Source organism: Ranitomeya variabilis, chromosome 3, assembly GCF_051348905.1.
Source record: "Ranitomeya variabilis isolate aRanVar5 chromosome 3, aRanVar5.hap1, whole genome shotgun sequence".
Lineage (NCBI taxonomy): Eukaryota > Metazoa > Chordata > Amphibia > Anura > Dendrobatidae > Ranitomeya > Ranitomeya variabilis.
The window spans coordinates 633,015,229-633,039,601 of record NC_135234.1 but is presented as its reverse complement, the minus strand read 5'-3'; the positions used below and the strand labels follow the sequence as shown (position 1 = coordinate 633,039,601).

Sequence of the window (24,373 nt, the reverse complement as noted above, 5' to 3'; positions counted from 1 at the left end):
ATTTAAAAATTGCTAGTGTGACTCGCGCCTAAATATGATTATGCAATACCAAACTTGGGTAGGTTTTTTTTTAGATTTTTATTTTTCCGTCAATGGAGTTGTGTGACAGCTGACTTTTTTTTTTTTATTAATACATTATGTTTTATGAACCCCCAATTTTTTTTTTTTTATAGCATTTTGCATTATTTTTTTTGTGAAACTGCAGTGAAAAAACACAAATCTGGTGGTTTGATTTTTTTCCTTGTTTATTTGAAATAATTTTAGAGGGGCGTGGCCTGGACTGCTATGGCGTAGGTTGTGCAGTGCTGGAGCTCCTGAGGGAAATCCTCTATAATCAACTAAAATCACCTAAAAAGCGTTTTTATTGTCAAATCTTTAGTTGGATCTTATCCAGTGCCTCATCTGGGTCACTATGATCCGAAAATTATTTTAATTTTACCACATAAATTTTAGAAATCAGCCCTAGGAAAGTTTGGGCCTTTAAACTACAGGTTTGAGGTAATCCAGCCTCAGGAAGCTAATACCTTCTAACAAGTGGCTCAGCTAATAAGCCAAAGGACCGGAGGTAAAAAACATCAGATTTTATTATAAACTCCCTCTCTGGCTTTGGTAGTGAGGAGGAGGGAAGTGACAGCTACAGGCACACACTGTGGAGCGGTCTCTGCACAGCTGCTGCTCCCTCCCCTATTGCCTGGGGATATACCGCCCTGTGCTCATTGGCAGAAAGTGCTAAGCCTCCCCGGATTGAAAGACGGAGGCAGAAGAAAGCGATCCAGAAGCATCGGGGGAAGACCCGCAGTGACGTGATATCAGCTCCACACAGAAGCCGACGCTGACACTCCCCCGGACCTTGGAACAAAAGGCGGGAAAAGACGGCCGCCATTTTATTGGTGGACAGCGACAGATTAGATGGCGCGAGAGACCAGCGTACACCAGCGACAGCAAAGAAGAAGATCTGCGCTGGTCAACACATCGCAGGCTCCGGATCCAAGCACCACCGGACTCAAACAGCGGTAAGTTCCGGCCCCCTGCTGGGAACGAAAATACACCGGCGGTCCAGCGAGGAAGACAGCGACGACCGACGGCTCCCGTGCAGGACAACGGTGGAACCACGCAGACAGCCATCTCTGCAGGAGCGACAGGAAGACTCCGGTGCAGCATAAACTGCTGTTGAAACAGCTAGGAGCCCTGCAGGGCTCACAAAGCAAAAGAGCTATAGGCTACTATATCAGTCTCTCGAATATCAAAATTTCCAGATTCATTTTTGTGACTACCATCAGTCACAAACAATACTATATACTTCCATGAACAGCTAATATAAGAATTAAGAGGACAATAGGAAGTTGTGTGTTAAAAATTAGAGAAAGCAAGGCGATTAGCGGCGAAACGCGCGTCGGGGCATGTGCAATTGGTCTACCGACACTCTGGTGAAGTATGCTTTCATTTACCTTTGATTACCCAGGCATTTGATATGGGGTACTGAGTATGGACTTTGTCCCCTGCCCAGAGAGACTTTATACCCATGGATCATCCGGTATACTGTGACTAAGTATGACCTAGGTATAATGCCGGAACACATATGGATTATTTGCACTTTATATATATGGGTTATGTCTCATGGGACCACTGCTATTAGGGCATATCGCTTGAATATGTGTTACTTGCACTTGTATTATGTATTGAGTTTTTTCTTTTCTCACCAGATATTACCTTCTGTGTGGTAGACCTTTATGTCTGGTGTCTTTTTGCATTTTGTATGTTCATGGCACCGTCATTATGTGACGGTTGCCTTCGGTTTTAACATGGTATTGTTGTCAATAAAGTTTATTCTCTAATTTTTAACACAAAACTTCCTATTGTCCTCTTAATTCTTATATATCAGTCTCTTGCAGGATCTAATCCCGGTAACTGGCTATTTTAGTGAAGCTGACTGGGAAGTCCTAAATTCAGTCATATTATTTGGAGAGTTTTATTTCTACCCTGGTTCCTTCCTTATTAGCACATGTCTCTAGGAGAACAATCAGTTCTTGAAAGATACTTGTTTGTTTTGGGCAATTAACCTGCACACTTTAACTAACAAACACAAAGTGTTATATAAGCATCCTCTGTTAGGGTACCGTCACACATTGAAATTTCCATCGCTACGACGTTACGATTCGTGACGTTCTAGCGATATCGTTACGATATCGCTGTGTCTGACACGCTACTGCGATCAGACACCCTGCTGAGAATCGTACGTCGTAGCAGATCGTTTGGAACTTTCTTTCGTCGCTTGATCACCCGCTGACATCGCTGGATCGTTGTGTGTGACACCGATCCAGCGATGTCTTCGCTTGTAACCAGGGTAAACATCGGGTAACTAAGCGCAGGGCCGCGCTTAGTAACCCGATGTTTACCCTGGTTACAAGCGTAAACGTAAAAAAACAAACCGTACATACTCACCCGTCGGTGTCCTTCAGGTCCCTTGCCGTCTGCTTCCTGCTCTGAGTGCCGGCCGGAAAGTGAGAGCAGAGCGCAGCGGTGCTGCGCTCTGCTCTCACTGTACGGCTGCACTCAGAGCAGGAAGCAGACGGCAAGGGACCTGAAGGACACCGACGGGTGAGTATGTACTGTTTGTTTTTTTACGTTTACGCTGGTAACCAGGGTAAACATCGGGTTACTAAGCGCGGCCCTGCGCTTAGTTACCCGATGTTTACCCTGGTTACCCGAGGACTTCGGCATCGCTCCAGCGCCGTGATTGCAACGTGTGACCGCAGTCTACGACGCTGGAGCGATGATTATACGACGCTGCGACGTCACGAATCGTGCCGTCGCAGCGATGAAAATTTCAATGTGTGACGGTACCCTTAGGAAAAATCTATTTGTATGCCCCAGTGTTAATCTGCACTTTTTAATTCCCAGGTGCTAGGTATTATCTAAGCATATTCTTCTGTAATTACTGTGAAACTATATAGGCCATGTGCACACGTTCAGGATTTTTAGCGTTTTTTTCGCGTTTTTTCGCTATAAAAACGTGATAAAAACGCGAAAAAAACGCTAACATATGCCTCCTATTATTTACAAGGTATTCCGCATTTTTTGTGCAAATGTTGCGATTTTTTCCGCGAAAAAATCGCATAGCGGAAAAAAAAGCAACATGTTCATTAAAAATGCGGAATTGCGGGGATTCCGCACACCTAGGGGTCCATTGATCTGCTTACTTCCCGCACGGGGCTGTGCACACCATGCGGGAAGTAAGCAGATTATGTGCGGTTGGTACCCAGGGTGGAGGAGAGGAAACTCTCCTCCACGCACTGGGCACCATATAAGTGGTCAAAAAATAAGAAATAAAATAAAAAACAGTCCTATACTCACCCTCGATGTCCAGCGCAGTGTTCCCGCCTCTGTGCTGCACGCTGGCTGGTTCCTGTAGCTGGTGTGCGGAGAAGGACCTTGCCGAATGACGTCACTGTCCTGTGATTGGTCGAGACCGCTCACGTGACCGTGACGTCATGGAAGGCCCTGCGCGCACACATCAGCTATAGGAATGGACGCCGGTGAGGAGATCTGATGTCTGCGGGTGAGTATAAGCATTTTTTTTATTTTTTTTATTATTTTTAAACGTTCTATCTTTTACTATAGATGCTGCAAAAGCAGCATCTATAGTAACAAGTTGGTCACACTTGTCAAACAGTATGTTTGACAAGTGTGACCAACTTGTCAGTCAGTTTTCCAAGCGATGCTACAGATCGCTTGGAAAACTTTAGCATTCTGCAAGCTAATTACGCTTGCAGAATGTTAAAAAAACGCAAAAAAAACGGAAAAAAAACGCAAAAAAAAAAATGCGGATTTCTTGCAGAAAATTTCCGGTTTTCTTCAGGAAATTTCTGCAAGAAATCCTGAACGTGTGCACATACCCTACGCCACCTGTTGATACAGCTAATTGCTTGTTTATATTTGGATGATTGCTATTACCACACTCACAGGGGTAGTTCCATAGTTGCTCCCCTTTTGCAGCTTGAGACCACTTTGTGGGGATTTTTTATTTCACAGGGCTAGCCTCACCAGGATTATCCTGAGATCAACGTAGAGGACATTGTCTACAATTCCAGCTTTGCTTGGGGCTACTATTTGTGGAAAATCTTTAATCTTTATTCTGAGACGGTCCTAGTAGACACTCTCTGCAAATCAAGCTATTGCTTGGGGATAACAATGAGCAAGAACTCGTCTAAACCCCAATTCTTAAACATGGCCTCATCTATACCTCAAAAACCCCAAAGGTACAAAGGGTCTGGGCACAATCCATCAATGGATTTAATAACCACAATAAGTCCCAATAGATCCAGGTCTCCTTTAAAAGACTATGAGGAATTAGACTATGATAAACTCCCCAATTCAAACAGAGTAAAAAAGAACCTCCCAAACACTTTTGTAGAGATGGACTCATCTACATCTTTAAAGAGGAAAACTCCAGGGGCTATAGGAGAGAAATACGCCACTCCTAATGATTCATCTGACGAGGTCTCAGAGATCTTCTCTCCTAATACAAGCCCCGCCAAGCCAAAACCAAAAAAAAGTAATCCAAACCCCGACGATAATCAAGGATTTGATATGAATTCTGTTGGGAAACTTCTGTCTAATTTGACAGAAAAAATGGATAAGTTTGAAAACAGCATGAACGAAAGGTTTGATAAGCAAAATAAAATGTTCAAAGAATCATTATCCCTCCTCAGCAATAGGATGGACAAATTTGAAGATAGAATTAAAAAGATAGAGGAGAGGCCAGATAATATATCAAAAGTAAATAACGACATCATCAGAGAGATGCATAAGCTAAAGCTTAAGGTAGCAGATCTGGAAGACCGGAATTGGAGAAATAACATCAAAATTAGGGGGATTCCTGAGAATATAGGCCCAAATAAATTGGAAGAGTACACCAAGAAGTTATTCAGAAAAATAATCCCTACCCTGACTGATCAAGAACTAGAAATAGACAGAATCCACAGGTTGCGAAAACCACCCACTATTCCTAAAGATCTACCTAGAGACACGTTAATGAGAATCCATTTTTTTCAAAACAAAAGAAAAAATTCAAAATTACTTTAAAGAAAATAAAAACTTCCCTGAGCCATTCGAAAAACTCAAATTATATGCCGATCTCTCCAGAGATAAGATCGAAGGGAGGAAAGCTTTCCAGAATATCACCATACCTCTCAGAGACAATGAGATCTCTTATAAGTGGGGATTCCCGCTAAAATTACTAGTAAATTACAGAGGCAATGTTATCGCCCTAAACTCCCCAGAGGAAGGCAGGGACTTCTTAAAATCCATCAATATCCCATTATATTCACGACACAAAGTTCACCCTGATTCTGAAAGCAAGACATGAAAGGGTTTTGATATATTTATATTGAGTGATCTAAATGGGAAAACACCCGGGTACAATGCAATACCTTACTCTAGGATGTCTAAATATTCTATTAATTTATTATTGTTAGTAACGAGTTTATGTATTTAATATATTGAGTTTATGTTCATCAACAAAGAGGATGTTGCTCAGGAGCGAGTAACACGGACTTTTTCCCCCCCAACAGGTGAAGTCAGGTTCACCGCAGTGGACCACTTCAAGTGGACATTACAGTTTATTGTTTATTGTTCTTACTCTTATTTAACGTTTATAGGTTTGTTTGTCCTCACAGGTTTGCTTGTACACAATGAGTCTAAAATTATTATCTTACAACGTAAGAGGTTTAAATAGCCCACAAAAGACACACCCTTTGGAGAGAACTAATTAAAAGCCATGCCGAAATAATTTGTATACAGGAATCCAAATTCAAACACACAGATAACCCAAAATTTTCGCATAAAAACCCATATATCTACAAGTCTGACAACACAAAAAAGAAAGCCGGAGTGGTCACCATCATCAAAGGAACTATCTCATTTGAATTTCTGGAGGAGATCAAAGATGCTAAAGGGAGATTTCATATTCTTGATTGTTCTCTGAATAACCAGATTTGCACAATTGTTAATATCTACGCCCCCAACATGGGTCAAATAGGTTTCCTGAACAAAGTAAATAAAAAAGTCATGTCAGTCAAGAGAGGTGCCATGATTTGGTTAGGAGACTTTAATATGGTTCCGAATGCAAATATGGATTCCTCCAACCCAAATAGATACAGACCACACACTTTAGACAATTGGATACATCAAAATGAATTATTTGACATCTTTCGGTGCCTAAACACCACTTCAATTGAATTCTCCCATTTCTCTGACCCTCATCAATCAGCGTCAAGAATTGACGTAATCTTATCAGATATCTTTACGCTTCCCAAAATCCATAGAATTATTATAGAAAGGAAAACCTTCTCGGATCACTCCCCAGTTTCAGCGGAAATTCAAATTGGCCACACGATTAATAAAATTCCACTATGGAAATGTGACGCTAATCTATTACACAACCCTGATCACAGATCAATAATAGAAAAATCATTAAATTATTTCACAGAAAATTCACCTACTGAAACAACCCCATTCACCCATTGGTGCGCCCATAAAGCGGTCATAAGGGGCATCATGATCCAAATCTCTGCAAAAAGGAAAAGAATGTTTAGGATCCAGATTGAGGATATTCAAAATAAAATAAAAGATAAAGAAAGCGAACAACTAAATTCAAACCCTCCATCTACTCAAATTAAAACAGAGCTACTAAAACTCAGGCAGGAGCTCAAGAAAATCATATTTTCATCATACCACACCATGGTCAAAATTTCCAAAATGAAGCAGTATTCCTCAATTAATAAGCCAACGCGATACATGACTAATAGAATGAAAAAAAATAAGACAAGTAAACAGGATCACCAAAATACAAACTCAAAATGGTACAACAGTATCTCATCCCCAAGATAAAGCCAACTCCTTCGCAGATTATTACAGCAAATTGTATAATTTACATTCCCAACCTTCCACCCCACATCCCAATATTTCTGACATCGAAAAATTTCTGACCTCAATTGACCTTCCAAAATTGACCCACGACGATTTAGAAAACCTAACTTCCCCATTCTCCCAAGAAGAAATCGAAAAAACTATCCTCCAACTCAAGGATTTTAAATCGCCAGGACCAGATGGTTTCGGAAACGAATATTATAAAACTTTCATTAAATTACTCTCCCCACATCTACAAAATCTTTTTAATATAGCTAGTTCCTCAGGTAATTTCCCAGCAGAAATGTTAGAATCGACAATTATTTTGATCCCCAAACACAATTCTGACTTAACCCTTGTTAAAAATTACAGGCCAATTTCCCTAATTAATACAGATCTGAAGATTTACTCCAAGCTAATAGCAAATAGGCTCAAATTCTATTTGCCGTCATTGATTCATGGGGACCAGATGGGTTTTATTACGGGTCGTCAAGCGCCAGATGGCACTAGAAGACTTATTAACTCAATCAAATTGATTCATTCCTCTAAAGTGCCAACGGTAATTATAACTCTAGACGCCAAAAAGGCTTTTGACCGACTAAACTGGCTTTACTTAACATCAGTTTTACGGAAATTTGGGTGTAACGAAAAATATATCAACAGCGTCATGGCACTCTATTCAAGGCCAAAAGCTAAAATTTATGCAAACAATTATTCCTCTACACCATTTGATATTTCAAATGGTACAAGACAAGGTTGCCCCTTATCTCCGCTTCTTTTCATTTTATCAATGGAACCACTGGCGCAATCAATTAGGCAAAATAATAACATAAAAGGTTTACAAACGCGAACACGTCATTACAAGATCGGGCTTTTTGCTGACGACCTGATGTTTACCCTGACGGATCCCTATGAGTCAATTTCTGAGCTACAAAAAACCCTTCAAATTTTTTCAAATATTACCTTCTTCAAGATAAATGAAAATAAATCAAAAATATTGCCATTTTACTTGACGGAATCAGAAACAAAGAAAATTGAGGACATAGCTTCATTAAGTTGGTCAGAAGGAGACTTAGACTATCTAGGTACAATCATCTCAAAAAACTTAGACACAATAATGAAGAAAAATCTGGACAAACTCTTGGAGACTATAAACAAGGACCTAAATTTCCTCGGCACCAAAGATCTCTCATGGTGGGGCAAAGTATTGGCAATAAAAACTTTTATCGTCCCAAAAATTTCTTATATATTGAGAACACTCCCCCTAAAAGTCAACACTTCCTACCTGACTAGTATTCAATCCACAATTAATCTGTTTATTTGGAATAAAAAAAGGGCCCGCATTCCCACAAACATTTTATATAAATGCAAGGAATTTGGGGGCACAGGCCTACCAAACATAACTGCTTTATATTTATCGAATTTAATAAAACAAAGCCAGTACTGGTTTATGCAAGAAGACTCTCCGAACTGGCTTGATCTTGAAATTGCACATAACCATAATAAATCACCTAAAGAATTGGTTTTTGACCATATTCTAAACAGACCTTGTAATGCCTACGCTCATCACCCTATCTTTTCTCCCATTATATACGCCTGGGACAAACTGTCTAAACGAAAGAGAGGATCCAACAGGAAACTCCTTCTCCACAATACCCCAATAGAGATTATCATGCTTATCCAAAATATTAACCCCTCTCCCATATGGAGAGACAATGGGATCAAAAAATTAAGTGATATCCACGATGGGGTTAAATTTCTCAGCTTCAGCTCTGTAAAACAAAAATTTAAAATTCCCTCCTCAGTCTTTTTCCCTTATTTGGCACTGAAGGACCAAGCTCAAAACTGCATCACAAACAAACCAAAAATATCTGAAGCAATTATTAAATTATTAAAAAACCCCAAACATCATCTATTTTGGAGCAACAAGCAAATATATCGGTGGTTTAACAATGATACACAATTTAATAAGTTATCTCACATGACAAAATGGGAAAGGGATCTGAATACAACGTTCACTCCAGAACAGTGGGAAAATGCGATCCACTTTACTTACGCCTCAAACATCTGCATGACATTGAAAGAGGCCTACTATAAAATAATAACAAGATGGTACTATACTCCGCCTCGCCTCTCTCATCTACCGTCAGGAGGATCTCCATTGTGCTGGAGAGAATGTGGAGAACACGGAAGTTTGCTACATGTGTTTTGGACATGCCCCCGGGTGAAACCCTTATGGAGACAGGCAAAAATTCCAAGGTGTGCGGACGGCACTAGGCTGTATGGCTATATGCTTCCTTTATTGGCACCGAGGTTCATTGGTCTCACACTGCAGCAACGAAGGCAGGCATAAACGGGGGTGCTCAACATATAATAACAAAAATCGTCCATAAAGAATCAAGAAGAGATGTGGCACTCACCCTTCAGCACTGCTTGATTAATATCCTTTATTCATCTTTACAATAAAACACGTGTCATGTGGAGAGGCGGCCTTTCCCAGCCGCCTCTCCACATGACACGTGTTTTATTGTAAAGATGAATAAAGGATATTAATCAAGCAGTGCTGAAGGGTGAGTGCCACATCTCTTCTTGATTCCTTATGGAGACAGGCCATAAAATTAATCAATAAACTATTAACAGACAAAGCTATAGTCACCCCTGCAATGGCCTTGTTGTCATTGAACTGGGAAAGCACGGACACAAATGTGAGATCTATTATAATTCATATCTGTCTCGTAGTTAAACAAATTATAGCCTTCCATTGGAAAAATCCGATCTTACCGGCCTTTACCGAAATTATAGACCAAATTAACCTACATAAAACATATGAAGAAAACTTCGCAATAGCAAACAATTATTATAAGAAATATGATAGGAAATGGAAGTAGTGGGTTGAGGTAGACTCCAACTTATCGCATTAAAAGGAAAGATGTTGGTTACCGCATACCTGTGAGGATAAAATATGGTAATCTGTTAAAATTGTTAATAACTATCAAATTCTGTTATGTCTGGACAGCGTGTCCACAAAGTTGTACTTACCTTTTCCCAGTCCCATTTCCCTTACCTCCCTCCCTCTCCTTACCCTTATTCCCTTGAGAGTTGATTATATGACTATCTTTGCATGTTAATACTAAATTTCAAAAGATACAATAAAAATTATTTGAAAAGAAATAATTTTATATTTTGATAGAACATACTTTTATGGTTGTTGTGATACCAATTAAGATTTTTAAACCTTTATAGTTTATTTTTTAATTTTGTTTTATTTTTTTATTTTTTATTGGGGTCTTGAACCTGTGATCGTTTGATCTCAAACAATATACGGTACTGCAATAATATAGTGTAAATCACAATCTCTAATGAAACTCTCCCTCAGCTTCTGACGGGTACCAAAATGGTAGGGAAGGGGGCCTTCAGCTGGGCCCTGGCTGCCATGGTAACCATTCAGCACCCCATGATCGTGTCACATGGGGCGATGGGAGCCACACACTGGTTGATCACGTCACTTGGTAAGCGAGCTCTGATTACTGTTGTTACAGGCAGATGCTGGCTGTTTATTACAGTTGGCATCTACCAGGTATGGAGGGAGCTCAGCTCCTGAGCCGGCTCTATAGGCTCCTGGTTGTTCATACAGTTATGTCAGGTGCGCAAAGGGTTAAAAGGTAATTAGTAATATTAGATAAGGACCATTTATGCTTTCCATTTGTTGCTCCCTGCCTTTGAACTTTTGCGGTCATTGTGTCAAGTTCATTAACCCCTTCATGACCTTGGGATTTTCCGTTTTTCCGTGTTCGTTTTTCACTCCCCTCCTTCCCAGAGCCATAACTTTTTTATTTTTCCGTCAATATGGCCATGTGAGAGCTTATTTTTTGCGGGACGATTTGTACTTTTGAACAACTTCATTGGTTTTATCATGTCGTGTACCAGAAAATGGGAACAAAATTCCAAGTGTGGTGAAATTGCAAAAAAAGTGCAATCCCATGGGGGTTTTTTGTTTGGCTTATTTGCTAGGTTCACTAAATGCTAAAACTGCCCAGCCATTATGATTTTCCAGGTCATTACGAGTTCATAGACCCCACACATGTCTAGGTTATTTTTTATCTAAGTGGTGAAAAAAAATTCCAAACTTTGCTAAAAAAATAAATAAAAATTGTGCCATTTTCCGATACCCGTAGCGTCTTCATTTTCTGTGATCTCGAGTGAGGGCTGATTTTTTGCTCGCTGCGCTGACGTTTTTAGTGATACAATTGTGGTGCAGATACGTTCTTTTGATCGCCCCTTATTGCATTTTAATGCAATGTCGCGGAGGCTAAAAAAAAATGTAATTTTGGTGTTTCGAATTTTTTCCTCGCTACGCCGTTTAGCGATCAGGTTAATCCTTTATTTTATTGAAAGATCGGGCAATTCTGAACCCGGCGATACCAAATATGTGTATATTTGATTTTATTTTTGTTTTATTTTGAATGGGGCAAAAGGGGGGTGATTTAAACTTTTATGTTTTTATTTATTTCATATTTTTTTAAACATTTTTTTTTTTTTTTACTTTTGCCATGCTTCAATAACCTTCATGGGAGGCTAGAAGCTGGCATAGCCTGATCGGCTCTGCTACATAGCAGCTGTTCAAAACAGCTGACATGTCGAGGCTTTGATGTGGGCTCACCGCCCGGAGTCCATATCAAAGCAGGGGATCTGACCTCAGACGTACTATCCCGTCCGAGGTCAGAAAGGGGTTAAAGGGAATATGTATATATATTATATGTATGTAATAAACAGATAACTTCTTGTTTAAATCAAGTTTTTGCGTTACATTTCTTTTTACTTAAACATTTTTACAATTCTTTTTTTCAATTTCAATGTCATGCTGTGCATTAAAAATAAAAAAAAGATTTGAAATGTTGTTCTCCATCTTCTCCTCGCCTTTTCTACTATTCTACTAGCTGACACTGATCAAACTCTGAGGAGACAATATATACAGTGTTGCCAACCCCATGCTTCACGGTAGGTATGATGTTCTTTGGGTGCAACTCAGCATTCTGTCTCCTCCAAACACGACAAGTTTTATTTCTACCAAACAGTTCTACTTTGGTTTCATCAGACCATATGACATTCTCCCAATACTCTTCTGGATAATCCAAATGCTCTCTAGCAGACTTCAGACCGGCCCGGACATGTACTGACTTCAGCAGGGGGACATGTCTGGCACTGCAGGATCTGAGTCCCTGGCGGCGTAGTATTACTGATGGTAGCCTTTGTTACGGTGGTTCCAGCTCTATGCAGGTCATTTACTAGGTCCCTCGTGTGGTTCTGGGATTTTTGCTCACCGTTCTTGTGATCATTTTGACCCCACGGGATGAGATCTTGCGTGCAGCCCCCGACTGAGGGAGATTATCAGTGGTCTTGTAGGTCTTCCATTTTCTTATTATTAAGAAATCTTATCTTATTATTTTCTAATCTTATATATATTATTCTTGCTCCCACAGTTGATTTCATCACACCAAGCTGCTTGCCTATTGCAGATTCAGTCTTCCCAGCCTGGTGCAGGGCTACAATTTTGTTTCTGGTGCCCTTTGACAGCTCTTTGGTTTTCACCATAGTGGAGTTTGGAGTGTGACTGTTTGAGGTTGTGGACAGGTGTCTTTTATTCTGATAACAAGTTCAAACAGGTGCCATTACTACAGGTAATGAGTGGAGGACAGAGGAGCCTCTTATAGAAGAAGTTACAGTCAGTGAGAGCCAGAAATCTTGAATGTTTTTTGGTGACCAAATACTTATTTTCCACTATAAATCTAGCCAAATCAGACAAGGTGATTTTCTGGATTTGTTTTCTCGTTTTGACTCTCATAGTTGTGGTCTACCTATGATGTCAATTACAGGCTTCTCTCATCGTTTTAAGTGGGAGAACTTGCACAATTGGTGGCTGACTAAATACTTTTTTTTCCCCCACTGTATGCTCTTGTAAGCAAGCCCTTAGAGAAGGCTTGCACAACATGCAGGCCACCAAAGGATGTTGTGTGGCCAGCAGAACTACCCGAGAGATGCCGCTCCCTACTTCCTAACTTCAAATGAATTTGCTTGTTCAGACACTAATAGATTTGAACACTGTGGCATCGGGACAGGAGCAGCACAGTGCTTGTCAGCCTTGACGTGATGAGGTTAGCATGAGGTTGCCATCACTACACTGCTGCTGGAGCTGGGTCGTAGAGGAGGCAAGGACATGGAAGGAACCACTAAACTCTCCAGGAGGATGTGTTTGGAATTACTTTTCAGTGTAGTAAGCTTGGTGCTACATACATATACCAATGGCTGTGCCGACAGTGCTTCCGATACCACAGTCGTGCACCGACGGCGGTTCTGACACCGCAGTCATGTGCTGACGGCAGTTCCGGTCTCATACACATGTAGCAATCCAAAACATGCTTCATGGCTATGTTAAAATTTAAAAATCTTCAAAACTTAAGAGAATATGAAGAATATTTGGTGAGATTCTGCTCCAAAAATACAGTGTAAGTTAGTGTATGTTCACACTTATTTTGTGGAGTAGAATCTCTCCTAATCGTTCTCAAATACTCAAAACTTGGTTCTGGTGATGTTTTAATGTGCTGATGGTGGTTTTGGTGATGTATTTATGTAAATATCCCTTTTTATTTTAGGCAGTCATTGGGATTGGTTCAGTTTGGCATTGTGGCCCTTGCACCCCTGCCTTAGGGCTGTCCCACACGTCCAGATAATTCCGGTACCGGAAAAAAATCGGTACCGGAGTTATCCGTGTCCGCGTGCCCGTGAGCTCATGCAGGCCATACGTGCGGCACACGTGTGCCGCCCGTGTGCCGAGTGGGTACCACACGGAGCGTGTGGTACCCACGCGTGTGGTACACAGCATCGTGCTGAAGCCGCGATTCATATCTTCTGTGCAGCAGCGTTTGCTGCATAGAAGATATGAATAATAGTGTTTAAAAGAAAGATCTATGTGTCCAAAGCCCTCCCACCCCCTGTGCGCCCCCCCCGCTGTTCTGAAAATACTCACCCGCATCCCTCGTTTGCTGTCGCTGCTTCCTGGTCTGGCCGCCCCTTCTACTGTATGCGGTCACGTGGGGCCGCTCATTTACAGTCATGAATAGGCGGCTCCACCCCTATGGGAGGTGGAGCCACATATTCATGACTAATCGTCGGCCCCACGTGACCGCATACAGTAGAAGGGCCGGCCAGCACAGAACACTGCGAGGGAGGCGGGTGAGTATTTTCAGAACAGCGGGGGGGCGCACAGGGGGTGGGAGGGCGGCGGACACATAGATCTTTATTTTAAACACTATTATTCATATTTTCTCTGCAGCAAACGCTGCTGCAGGGAACATATGAATCGCGGATTCAGCACCAGTGGGGGGGGACAGCGCTTACTGTAGCGCTGTCCCCTGCACGGCACACGGACTGCAAACTGAGACCGTCCGTGTGTGGTCCGTGTTTTACACGGACCCGTTGACTTTATTGGGTCCGTGTAATACGTGCGCTCCCACGAACACTGACATGTCTCCGTGTTTGGCACACGGAGACACGGTCCGCAAAAAATCAATGACATCTGCACAGATGCATTGATTTTTATGGGTCTACGTGTGTCAGTGGCTCCGGTACGTGAGGAAACTGTCACCTCACGTACCGGAGCCACTGACATGTGAAACCGGCCTTAGAGAGATCTTTTGCCTCGAGAGTGTAACTTATTGTGTAAAAGAAGGCATCTCTGCTCTCTGTTTACAATGCAATGTGCCTTGGGCTTTGTGCAGGTTCATAACAAGGGTTACCCCAACTTTAAAAGCCTCCATACCAATTATCCAAAGGTCGGACCCAGTGATATTGACTGGATCGGTTAATCTGTATTGGGGAAAATAAGGGTGAAATAAGGGTCAAGCGGTTTGAATTTTAAATGCCCGAATCTTGTTTCTCAGGAGATAAGTTGCTGCCAGAGCCGTTTAGCAGCAGCCTTCACCACAATTTTCTGTAAAAGTGCATGAATGCTTGGTGCACCCGAACATTCTTGTGTATGGAATGTCATTAGAAATAATAGACAGCTGAATGAGCACGCGGACATCAGCTATAGTATCTGTATAACCAGCTTTATTCTCTGGAATGGAGCCAACATTCCAGGAGTGGAAAATAGAAATCAGTTTATTATTTTGCCTGAAATTAATGCAAGACATATTCTTTATAATCAAAAGGCTCAATTTACCTGAATTGTATCACCTTGTTTTGTTTGCGGTCCCCCTCCCCCAATGAAAGTAGCGCTCTATGTAAATGAGAGGGAGGAGTTACATTAGGCGACATTCTATTAGTGTGATGAATATGACTGTCCTGTAATTGGCATTCGCACCCGCTCACCATACAGAGATTGCAGTAGGTTTGTGGAAAACTGCTTTTTTTTTTTTTTTTACTTCAAGACTGTTATTAAAAAGAAAAAGAAAGCTTTTGTTGATACACTACTTCACTTTTGGATTCAGTGCTTGTTCCTTTAGGCTATGTGCACACGTTGCGGATTAAGCTTAGGAATTTCTGGTGCGGATTCTGTCTCTCCTGGCAGAAAACGCACCTGCGGTTTTTTGTGCGGTTCCGCAGCGTTTTTTTGTGCGTTTTTGCTGCGGTTTTCTTGCGGATTTGCTGCGTTTTTTACCCCTGCGGTTTTCTATAATGGAGTGGGTACAAAAACGCTGCAGATTCACAAAAAAGAAGTGACGTGCTACTTCTTTTAAACCGCAGCGTTTCCGCAGCTGATTTTCCGCAAAGTGTGCACAGCATTTTTTTTTCCTCATTGATTTACACTGTACTGTAAATCAATTGCGGATATGCAGCGTTTCTGCACTGCAAAAAACGCTGCGGATCCGCAGAGAATCCGCAACGTGTGCACATACCCTTATAAATGATCTCTCTATTTGAACACTGTATAGATATTAGCATATCTACACACTTACAGTGGTGCTTGAAAGTTTGTGAACCCACCAGCGTCTTCCATACTTCTGCATTACTTTTACAATAAAATCAACAATTACTGGAAACGTTTAGATGCAGTTATTAACACAGAAGGAAGTCGCATCAGATCCTGAAAGCAGAGGTTCATACTTTTGTCACTCACAAACGTGATTTTGGATCATTTTCCTCAATAAAAAAAATGGCAGTCTACTTTTAGGACTTTTGTGAAAACCTGATGTAGCGGAGAGCAAAATATATGGTGAAATGTGGAAAATTCTGACGAATTCACAAACTTTCAAGCACCACCAGGGGCGTAATGACCGAGGTTGCAGAGGTTTTGACCGGGACCGTGGGGGTGAGCAGAAACATCAACTGGATGTGCGTCCTTAGATGCACATCCAGTTGAAGAGTCTTGCAGTGAGCAGACCCATCGTATCCATGCATGGCAATACACGTTGCCGGCCTCTAGCAATCCTACGGGCAGATATCACTGAAATTTTGCTTGGTCTTCCAGACCTTATCTTGACCTCCACTGTTCCTGTTATCTGCCATTTCTTGATTACATTTCAAACTGAGGAAAGGGTATCTTAAAAAAGCTTTATCTTTTAGATCCTTCTCCTGCTTTGTGGATCTCCACCATTTTCATTTTCAGAGTGGTAGGCAGCTTATTAGACAAACTCTTGGCTGCTATTTTTTAGCACAAGGTTAGAATTTGCTGGGTTTTTATAAAACTGGGAGATTTGCATCACGTGACCTTTCCTAACGATGATAGTTAACAAGCCATAACCCTGTCAGGGTTAGACCTAAATAAGGTCTAAAACCTTATGTAATTATTAAAATGTAAAAAAAATTTTTTTTTGCCTAAAATACAAAAGGAAATGTGTCATCTTCAACTTTATGCCTTTTAGAGATCATTTAATCTTCAACTGACTTAACTTTGCACAATAACAGTAAGTATATATATATATATATATATGGATGGGGGTCCAATTCTTGCACTGGGGCCCATCATACTATAGTTACGCCCCCGAGTGCGTGTATGTACAGTATATGCCATATATATATATTTTTTATTAGACACACATACATACACTTGCCTGGTCCGTAAATTACACCAGACCAGCAGCTGCTGCGATGTCTTCTGTACGGACCTGTGCACTAGCACGTGGGCTAACATTGGTCTGTATGCTAGCCACTGAGGCCACAACCAAAATATGTTCTTGTGAATGTAGCCTAATTGGCAGAATAATGTACCTGGGTGTGTAGTGCATTAGTGATATCTGCACCAAATACCTTGTCTGGATGTTAAAGTAATTGGTGAGAATTTTTACAGCAGATTTACGATAAAATCTCTAGTGAAAATTTTCTGTGGCACACAGTGCTCCTGACTTATCTGCTAAAGTCATTTTATTATACAAAGTATGTTAGTGGATTATGTCTGGATACCGATTTTCAACTTTTCATAAAATAAATAAATGAATCTCTTCAAAAGGATGATAACTGTATATTAACGACAGTAAGGAGGTGATAAACTTCATGGTAATACACAAATATTTACACTTAGAAATTATAGAGCGTTCTATATAATACATTACACAGGTAATATAAGGCAGTGTGAAGCACACAATGCCGGCCGTCACGTCTCACCTCCGCAGTGCACATCCTGCCCTCTTCTGGCCAGCGAACAACTGAATAATGGAACCAAAGTAACGGCAAGCAGAAGCCAGTGGGATTTAGGAACCACCATCTTTATATAGTGTCCACCCCAAAATCTGCAGATTGATCGAACACATAGAAAATGACTCAATGCTCATAACCAGACAAACAGCAATATCGTCTCAAAGTTTTTGCGGAAAAAAACAACTAAAAAAACCCTTCTTTTTAATTTTGAAAAACCAACAGTGAATACAAATTGTAGAATAGTTGCATAATATAAATCTACATTAGGCAAAATTCATGCTATTTTTGTTTTTTTGGATGAATCCCCCCCCCCCAAAAAAAAAGCAAAACAAAACCAAAGAGACTGATTTTCATCAATGTATCACCAGTTTTTCTCAAATGGAGAAAAAAAAACAACACAAAACAATACTAAGGCTATGTGCGCACGATGCGCAGCATTTTTTTCTGCGCAGAAACGCCGAAGATCCGCAGTGATTTACAGTACAATGTAAATCAATAGGAAAAAAAAAAATGCTGTACTAATGGTGCGGATCAAAAGAAGGAGCATGTCACTACTTTTGTGCGGATCTGCAGCATTTCTTCACCCTTCTATTATAGAAATCCGCAGGGGTAAAAAACGCATGAAATCCGCACAAAATCATCAGCAAATCCACAACAAAAACGCACAAAATCCACATAAAAAAATGCATCAAATCTGCGTTTTCTGCCAGGAGATGCAGATTTTGTGCAGAAAATTCTGCACCCCAATCCGCAACGTGTGCACATAGCCTAAAGGTCTGGCGAGCTTTTCTGATTATCAATTCAGAGGACAACATGCAGCGAATGCAACCAACATGGATGATATTCGCATCATACTTTTGATTTTTTTTTCAATGGCCTGTTAACTTAAATGGGGAAGTGTGGTCTGTAAATCAGACCAAACTTGGACGCTTCCCCTTTTTTAGGTCTGCAGGAAAATTAAATAAAGAAAGCATGAAAAGGACTTTAGACTCAAATTGTTAAAAAAAAAAAATGTTAGAATATGTGCGCTAAAGTGAACCTGTCACCAGTTACAGCCACCCCCTTTCAGGGCTTATATACAGCTTTCTATAATGTTGTGTATCTGCCCCTGATCCGACCTGTAAGAGAAGAAAAATAACTTATTACACTCACCTGCGGGGTGGTCCGGTCCGATGGTTGTTGCTCTTCTTGGTCCGGCGCCTCCCATCTTCTTGCGATGCCGTCCTCCTGCTTGCTTCATGTGGATGACATGTCCCTGCATCATCCACACAGGCTCCCTGGCATTACGCTCCTGCGCAGCTGCGCTTATCTGACCTGAGGGCAAAATCGTGCAGTGCGCAGGGCCTCTGTGACCTTTCCTGGCGCCTGCGCACTGCAGCACTTTGCTCTGCCTTCCACAGGTCAGATAAGAACACCTGCACAGGAGCGCTGTGCCGAGGAGACACAGGGACGCGTTATCCACATGAAGCAAGCAGGAGGACGGGGATCGTAAGGGAGGCGCTGGACCAAGACCAGTGACGTCTGTCGGACCGGACCTCCCCGCAGGCGAGTATAATAAAAGTTATTTTTCTTCTGTTACAGGTTGAATCAGGGGCTTATATACAACATTATAGAATGTGGTATATAAGCCCTGAAAGGGGGTGGATGTAACTCGTATCGGCCAAACCTGGTGATAGGTTCCCTTTAAACTCAGATGCGCGAGTGTGGCCTTGTGTTGAAGATGTGCATAGCGACACACTTACAATGGTGTGAACATTATATTAACTGTGCACTAGGTTTAGTTCTGCAGACTGTCAGTGAAAAAAAAATGTCATCAGCACTGCCCCATTAATACTGGTCCACCCAGTGCTATCTTTGGCCGTAGTGTGTCAGATGCTGGTCTTAAAGGTAACCCGTCAGATTGCTTAATCAAAAATCAGTGTGGGACAACTCCCATGGTCCTGGACCTATTACATTACTGTTGAGAAATTACTGTTTCACATGCAAATTTGTCTGCAAGTGCACTGGTGGGCTTTGTCTGCAAGTGCGCATGTGTAGTCCAAGTCTCCTCTGCTGCTCTCTTTGCAATTGGCAGAGGAGACATGCTCCAATATGTGGTAGGATTCTGCTACATCGTGTAGACACAAAATAAAAATAAAAAATGTGGTATTAGTACATTTGTAGAAGGAACCTCTGGTGTCACAGTGGTGGGGATGGCGCTTCCAGCCGAGCACCGCTACGCTGGTGGGGATGGGGCTTCCGGCCGAGCACCGCTACGCTGCTGGGGATGGCGCTTCCAGCCGAGCACCGCTACGCTGGTGGGGATGGGGCTTCCGGCCGAGCACCGCCACGCTGCTGGGGATGGGGCTTCCGGCCGAGCACCGCTACGCTGCTGGGGATGGGGCTTCCGGCCGAGCACCGCTACGCTGCTGGGGATGGGGCTTCCGGCCGAGCACCGCTACGCTGCTGGGGATGGGGCTTCCGGCCGAGCACCGCTACGCTGCTGGGGATGGGGCTTCCGGCCGAGCACCGCTACGCTGCTGGGGATGGGGCTTCCGGCCGAGCACCGCTACGCTGCTGGGGATGGGGCTTCCGGCCGAGCACCGCTACGCTGCTGGGGATGGGGCTTCCGGCCGAGCACCGCTACGCTGCTGGGGATGGGGCTTCCGGCCGAGCACCGCTACGCTGCTGGGGATGGGGCTTCCGGCCGAGCACCGCTACGCTGCTGGGGATGGGGCTTCCGGCCGAGCACCGCTACGCTGCTGGGGATGGGGCTTCCGGCCGAGCACCGCTACGCTGCTGGGGATGGGGCTTCCGGCCGAGCACCGCTACGCTGCTGGGGATGGGGCTTCCGGCCGAGCACCGCTACGCTGCTGGGGATGGGGCTTCCGGCCGAGCACCGCTACGCTGCTGGGGATGGGGCTTCCGGCCGAGCACCGCTACGCTGCTGGGGATGGGGCTTCCAGCCGAGCACCGCTACGCTGCTGGGGATGGGGCTTCCAGCCGAGCACCGCTACGCTGCTGGGGATGGGGCTTCCAGCCGAGCACCGCTACGCTGCTGGGGATGGGGCTTCCAGCTGAGCACCGCTACGCTGCTGGGGATGGGGTTCCGGCCGAGCACATCTACGCTGCTGGGGATGGGGCTTCTGGCCGAGCACATCTACACTGTTGGGGATGGGGCTTCTGGCCGAGCACCGCTACACTGCTGGGGATGGGGCTTCCGGCCGAGCACCGCTACACTGCTGGGGATGGGGCTTCCGGCCGAGCACCACTACACTGCTGCAGCAAATTACTTTATGAAACTCTCTATAGAAGTATGATGGAGTATCCTGTTCTCCATTCAACTCGCACTGCACTGCATGAAAGCTTTGCCCCCCAATACCGAACTCCCTAGCATCCTCCAAAGGTCCCGGGTCCCTCCCCCGACCACCCAGCAGGTTACCGGCTCCTGTACACATCAGCAGCTTCAGCAACACTGAGAAGCCCCTCTACGAGTGTGCCCAGCACCCCGCCGTATGACAATGGGGAGTAGTGGTAGACGCCATCACCTGTCCCGCCTCTGGACGCCCGCAGTACACGTCATACAACTGTCCCGACAATCAACTCATTCATTAGCTGCGATCAGGCAGAGCGGAGACAGCTACATCTCCCTGAGTAGGCCCCCAGAGAACGTGCGTGGCGGTGGCGGTGGCGAAGTAGAGCCGCTACTCTCTAGAAAGACAAGTTTGGAGTTATCATGGTCACGTGACCGTGACGTCACAATCATGTGACACGTGTCTAAACACTAGCCCGTGTCCATACCTGCAGAAAGCTGTATGCGCAGGCGCAGTAGGTGTAATGTACTTAATGTGATATATATACTCACATAATAACCAGTTTGTATTGGGACTGGAGGTGGCGACTGAGGGACCCTGGCCAGAAGGCTGCTCACACCTGGTGCTCAGGAACACTTCTTTATCAAGGGGCAACTTTCATCTTTCCTGGCTGTGAGGAACCTGAGGATGATGCTGCACTGGCTATGAGGTTGACGCTGCTGCACTGGCTATGAGGATGAAGATGCTGCACTGGCTGTGAGGATGACGCTGCTGCACTGGCTGTGAGGATGATGATGCTGCACTGGCTGTGAGGATGACGCTGCTGCACTGGCTGTTCGGATGATGATGCTGCTGCACTGGCTGTGAGGATGATGCTGCTGCACTGGCTGTTCGGATGATGATGACGCTGCACTGGCTGTGAGGATGACGATGCTGCACTGGCTGTGAGGATGATGATGCTGCTGCACTGGCTGTGAGGATGATGATGCTGCTGCACTGGCTGTGAGGATGATGATGCTGCTGCACTGGCTGTGAGGATGATGATGCTGCTGCACTGGCTGTGAGGATGATGATGCTTCACTGGCTGTGAGGATGATGATGCTGCTGCACTGGCTGTGAGGATGATGATGCTGCTGCACTGGCTGTGAGGATGACGATGCTGCACTGGCTGTGAGGATGACACTGCTGCACTGGCTGTGAGGATGACGATGCTGCACTGGCTGTGAGGATGATGAGGTTTCACTGGCTGTGAGGATGATGAGGTTTCACTTAAGTCACACTACAGAGTAATACGGACGAGTGATATGCGATAGAAAATCACATAGCACTCGGACCAGTATTCTGCTATGGGGCAGCTCACATCCCCAGTTTTTTCCTCGGCCGTTTTCAGTGTGGGAGTGAAATCACAGCATGCTACGATTGTCACCGACACTCAGCCGAGACTCATCCCACTCACTCCCATATAAGCTTAAGGGTGCGAGTGAGACAGCACACATCACTCTGATATCATCCGAGTGCTGTGCACTAAACGCGGACCCCGGCAATGGAGGAGATGGAGAAATTAGTTTTTCCGCCTCCTCCGCAGCTGTGCTCAGATTCGCTCTGTGCTAGAGGCTCGGAGCACAGACGCATGATACTCGGCTCCCGCTCGCAGCAGAGCAGGAGCCGAGGGTCATTAGCATATCGCATCCGATGCAATACGTTAGTGTGACGCCGGCCTTAGGCTTCTTTCACACTTCCGTCGTTCGGGTTGCGTCATAATGCAGTGAAGTGACGTATCGAATAAATAAAGGATCGACGGATGTTGTGAAAATAGTGGAAAACGTGTGCAATGCATCCAGTATTATGACGGATGCGTCGAAGGAGTTCTAGCCTGCATTTTCAGGTATAAAAAAATCCTTCCAGGCATGTTCAGAATGAAAAAAAGGGATACGTCGCTGGATTCCAGTGTTTGACGGTCAGCGACGGATCCTCTGCCCATAGGCTTCCATTATAGCCAACGACAGACAGCGCAGGACCCGTCGCTAACTGATTTTCCAACGTGCAGAAAAAACGTTCCCCTGAACGTTTTCTCCGCACGACGGACCGCTATTTTCCAACGGATCCAGTGCACGATGGATGAAACGGACGGCCATCCGTCACAATCCGTCGCTAATACATGTCTATGGGAAAAAACAGGATCCTGCAGAAAAATTTGCAGGATCCTGTTTTTTCAAAACTCAATGGATTTCGAGGGGAGGAAAAAGACGGAAGTGTGAAAGAAGCCTACTGTGAGGATGATGCTGTGCTGGCTGTGAGAATGATGATGTTTCACTGGCTGCGAGGATGATGCCGCACTGGCTGCGCGGCGAGGGTGATGGCGCACTGGCGGCGAGGGTGATGGCGCACTGGCAGTACAGCTGGGTACAGCACCCTGAGCCCTCATTCCCCTGCATTCACCACACCTCAGGATTGCGGACCACCAGTGAGGTTAGGGTCACATATATTTGTGCAGATTTCTAAACCAACATCTGCAGCATGTCTGCATTCAAAATTTGTATATTTTCCCAAACTGATTGTGTTTTTGTTTGTTCTAGAAATTCAGTTTTAAGATGAAATGAATGGGTAAAGTCTGCGCTATGGCAGGTTTCTGCAACTGATGGACACACTGGAAATTTATGGGCAGATGCTGCAGCTGATATTTCTGTGACAATCAGTCCCATTAAGCTGAATGGGGTCGTTTCAGATGAATCGAGCAGTTGCTGAACTTTCTGCAGCATGTGAATTCAAGCAAAACAAACAGCCCAACAACAGCGAGTTCCTGCACTGAATCTGTGCACCAGCTAAGGATAGAGAATCGATGCGGACACCAGTGATGTGTGTGATAAGTCCTCAGTTCCAGATTAGTGCTGTGCATAGTGATCGCAGCGTGCCGACCAGTCACACTTGCTAAAACACTGAATGAAAAAACCTGCTGCTCCGAGCATGCGTGACATCACTAATATTACCCCACTCCTTTCAGAGGGAACGGCCTTGATTTCATTACCTTATGCAGTTTCTGGGAATATTAGTGCATATTACCTTACTCATTTGCAATTTTTAATAAGTGGTATATCGCAAAGTACCTTGTTTTAAATGGGTTTTCTTTACATCATAAACGGAAAACGGAGATATTTTCAACTATTTTCTTAGCGCAGGAACGTTTTCTTACAGTTCATGCAGACAAGTGTTAAATCAGACGGGTGTTGTCAGATTTTTAATTGGATAGCACATAGCACATTAACCCACATTATTCAATAGGGCTGTACAGATGAAGGATTTATCTCTCGGTCTGATCACTACACTTCTGATTCTCGAATGAGATTTGCCTACTTAAGCGTATGGGTACTCTAAGAAAAAAAAAACCACACAGGACATCCTACTAATATCCAATTATTACTATTATAAAATTAGGAAGCTGATCATGTACTTTTTTATGTAGTTGTATGAAAATGGACAGCACATGATGTCACATCGCTGTAAAAAAACAGACAAGTAGATGGCACACACATGAAAAAAAA

General features: G+C 43.7%; 1 protein-coding gene across 2 annotated transcripts in view; it reads right to left on the bottom strand.

The window, feature by feature from the left end:
• CNPY2 (canopy FGF signaling regulator 2) overlaps positions 1 to 21,223 on the bottom strand; it is a 37,420-nt gene extending 16,197 nt beyond the window's left edge. Inside the window, exons 1-2 of one of the 2 annotated variants that reach the window (XM_077297517.1) lie at positions 21,069 to 21,223; positions 17,509 to 17,633 (exon numbers count right to left, since the gene is read on the bottom strand). In XM_077297517.1, the coding sequence (XP_077153632.1) occupies positions 17,509 to 17,633; positions 21,069 to 21,103 (160 nt within the window). In that variant the 5' untranslated portion in view covers positions 21,104 to 21,223. Of the gene's footprint in view, positions 1 to 17,508; positions 17,634 to 20,962 lie in introns of both variants that reach the window. The other variant, XM_077297518.1, reaches the window with a different exon arrangement.
• Between the last annotated feature and the right edge of the window lie 3,150 nt (positions 21,224 to 24,373).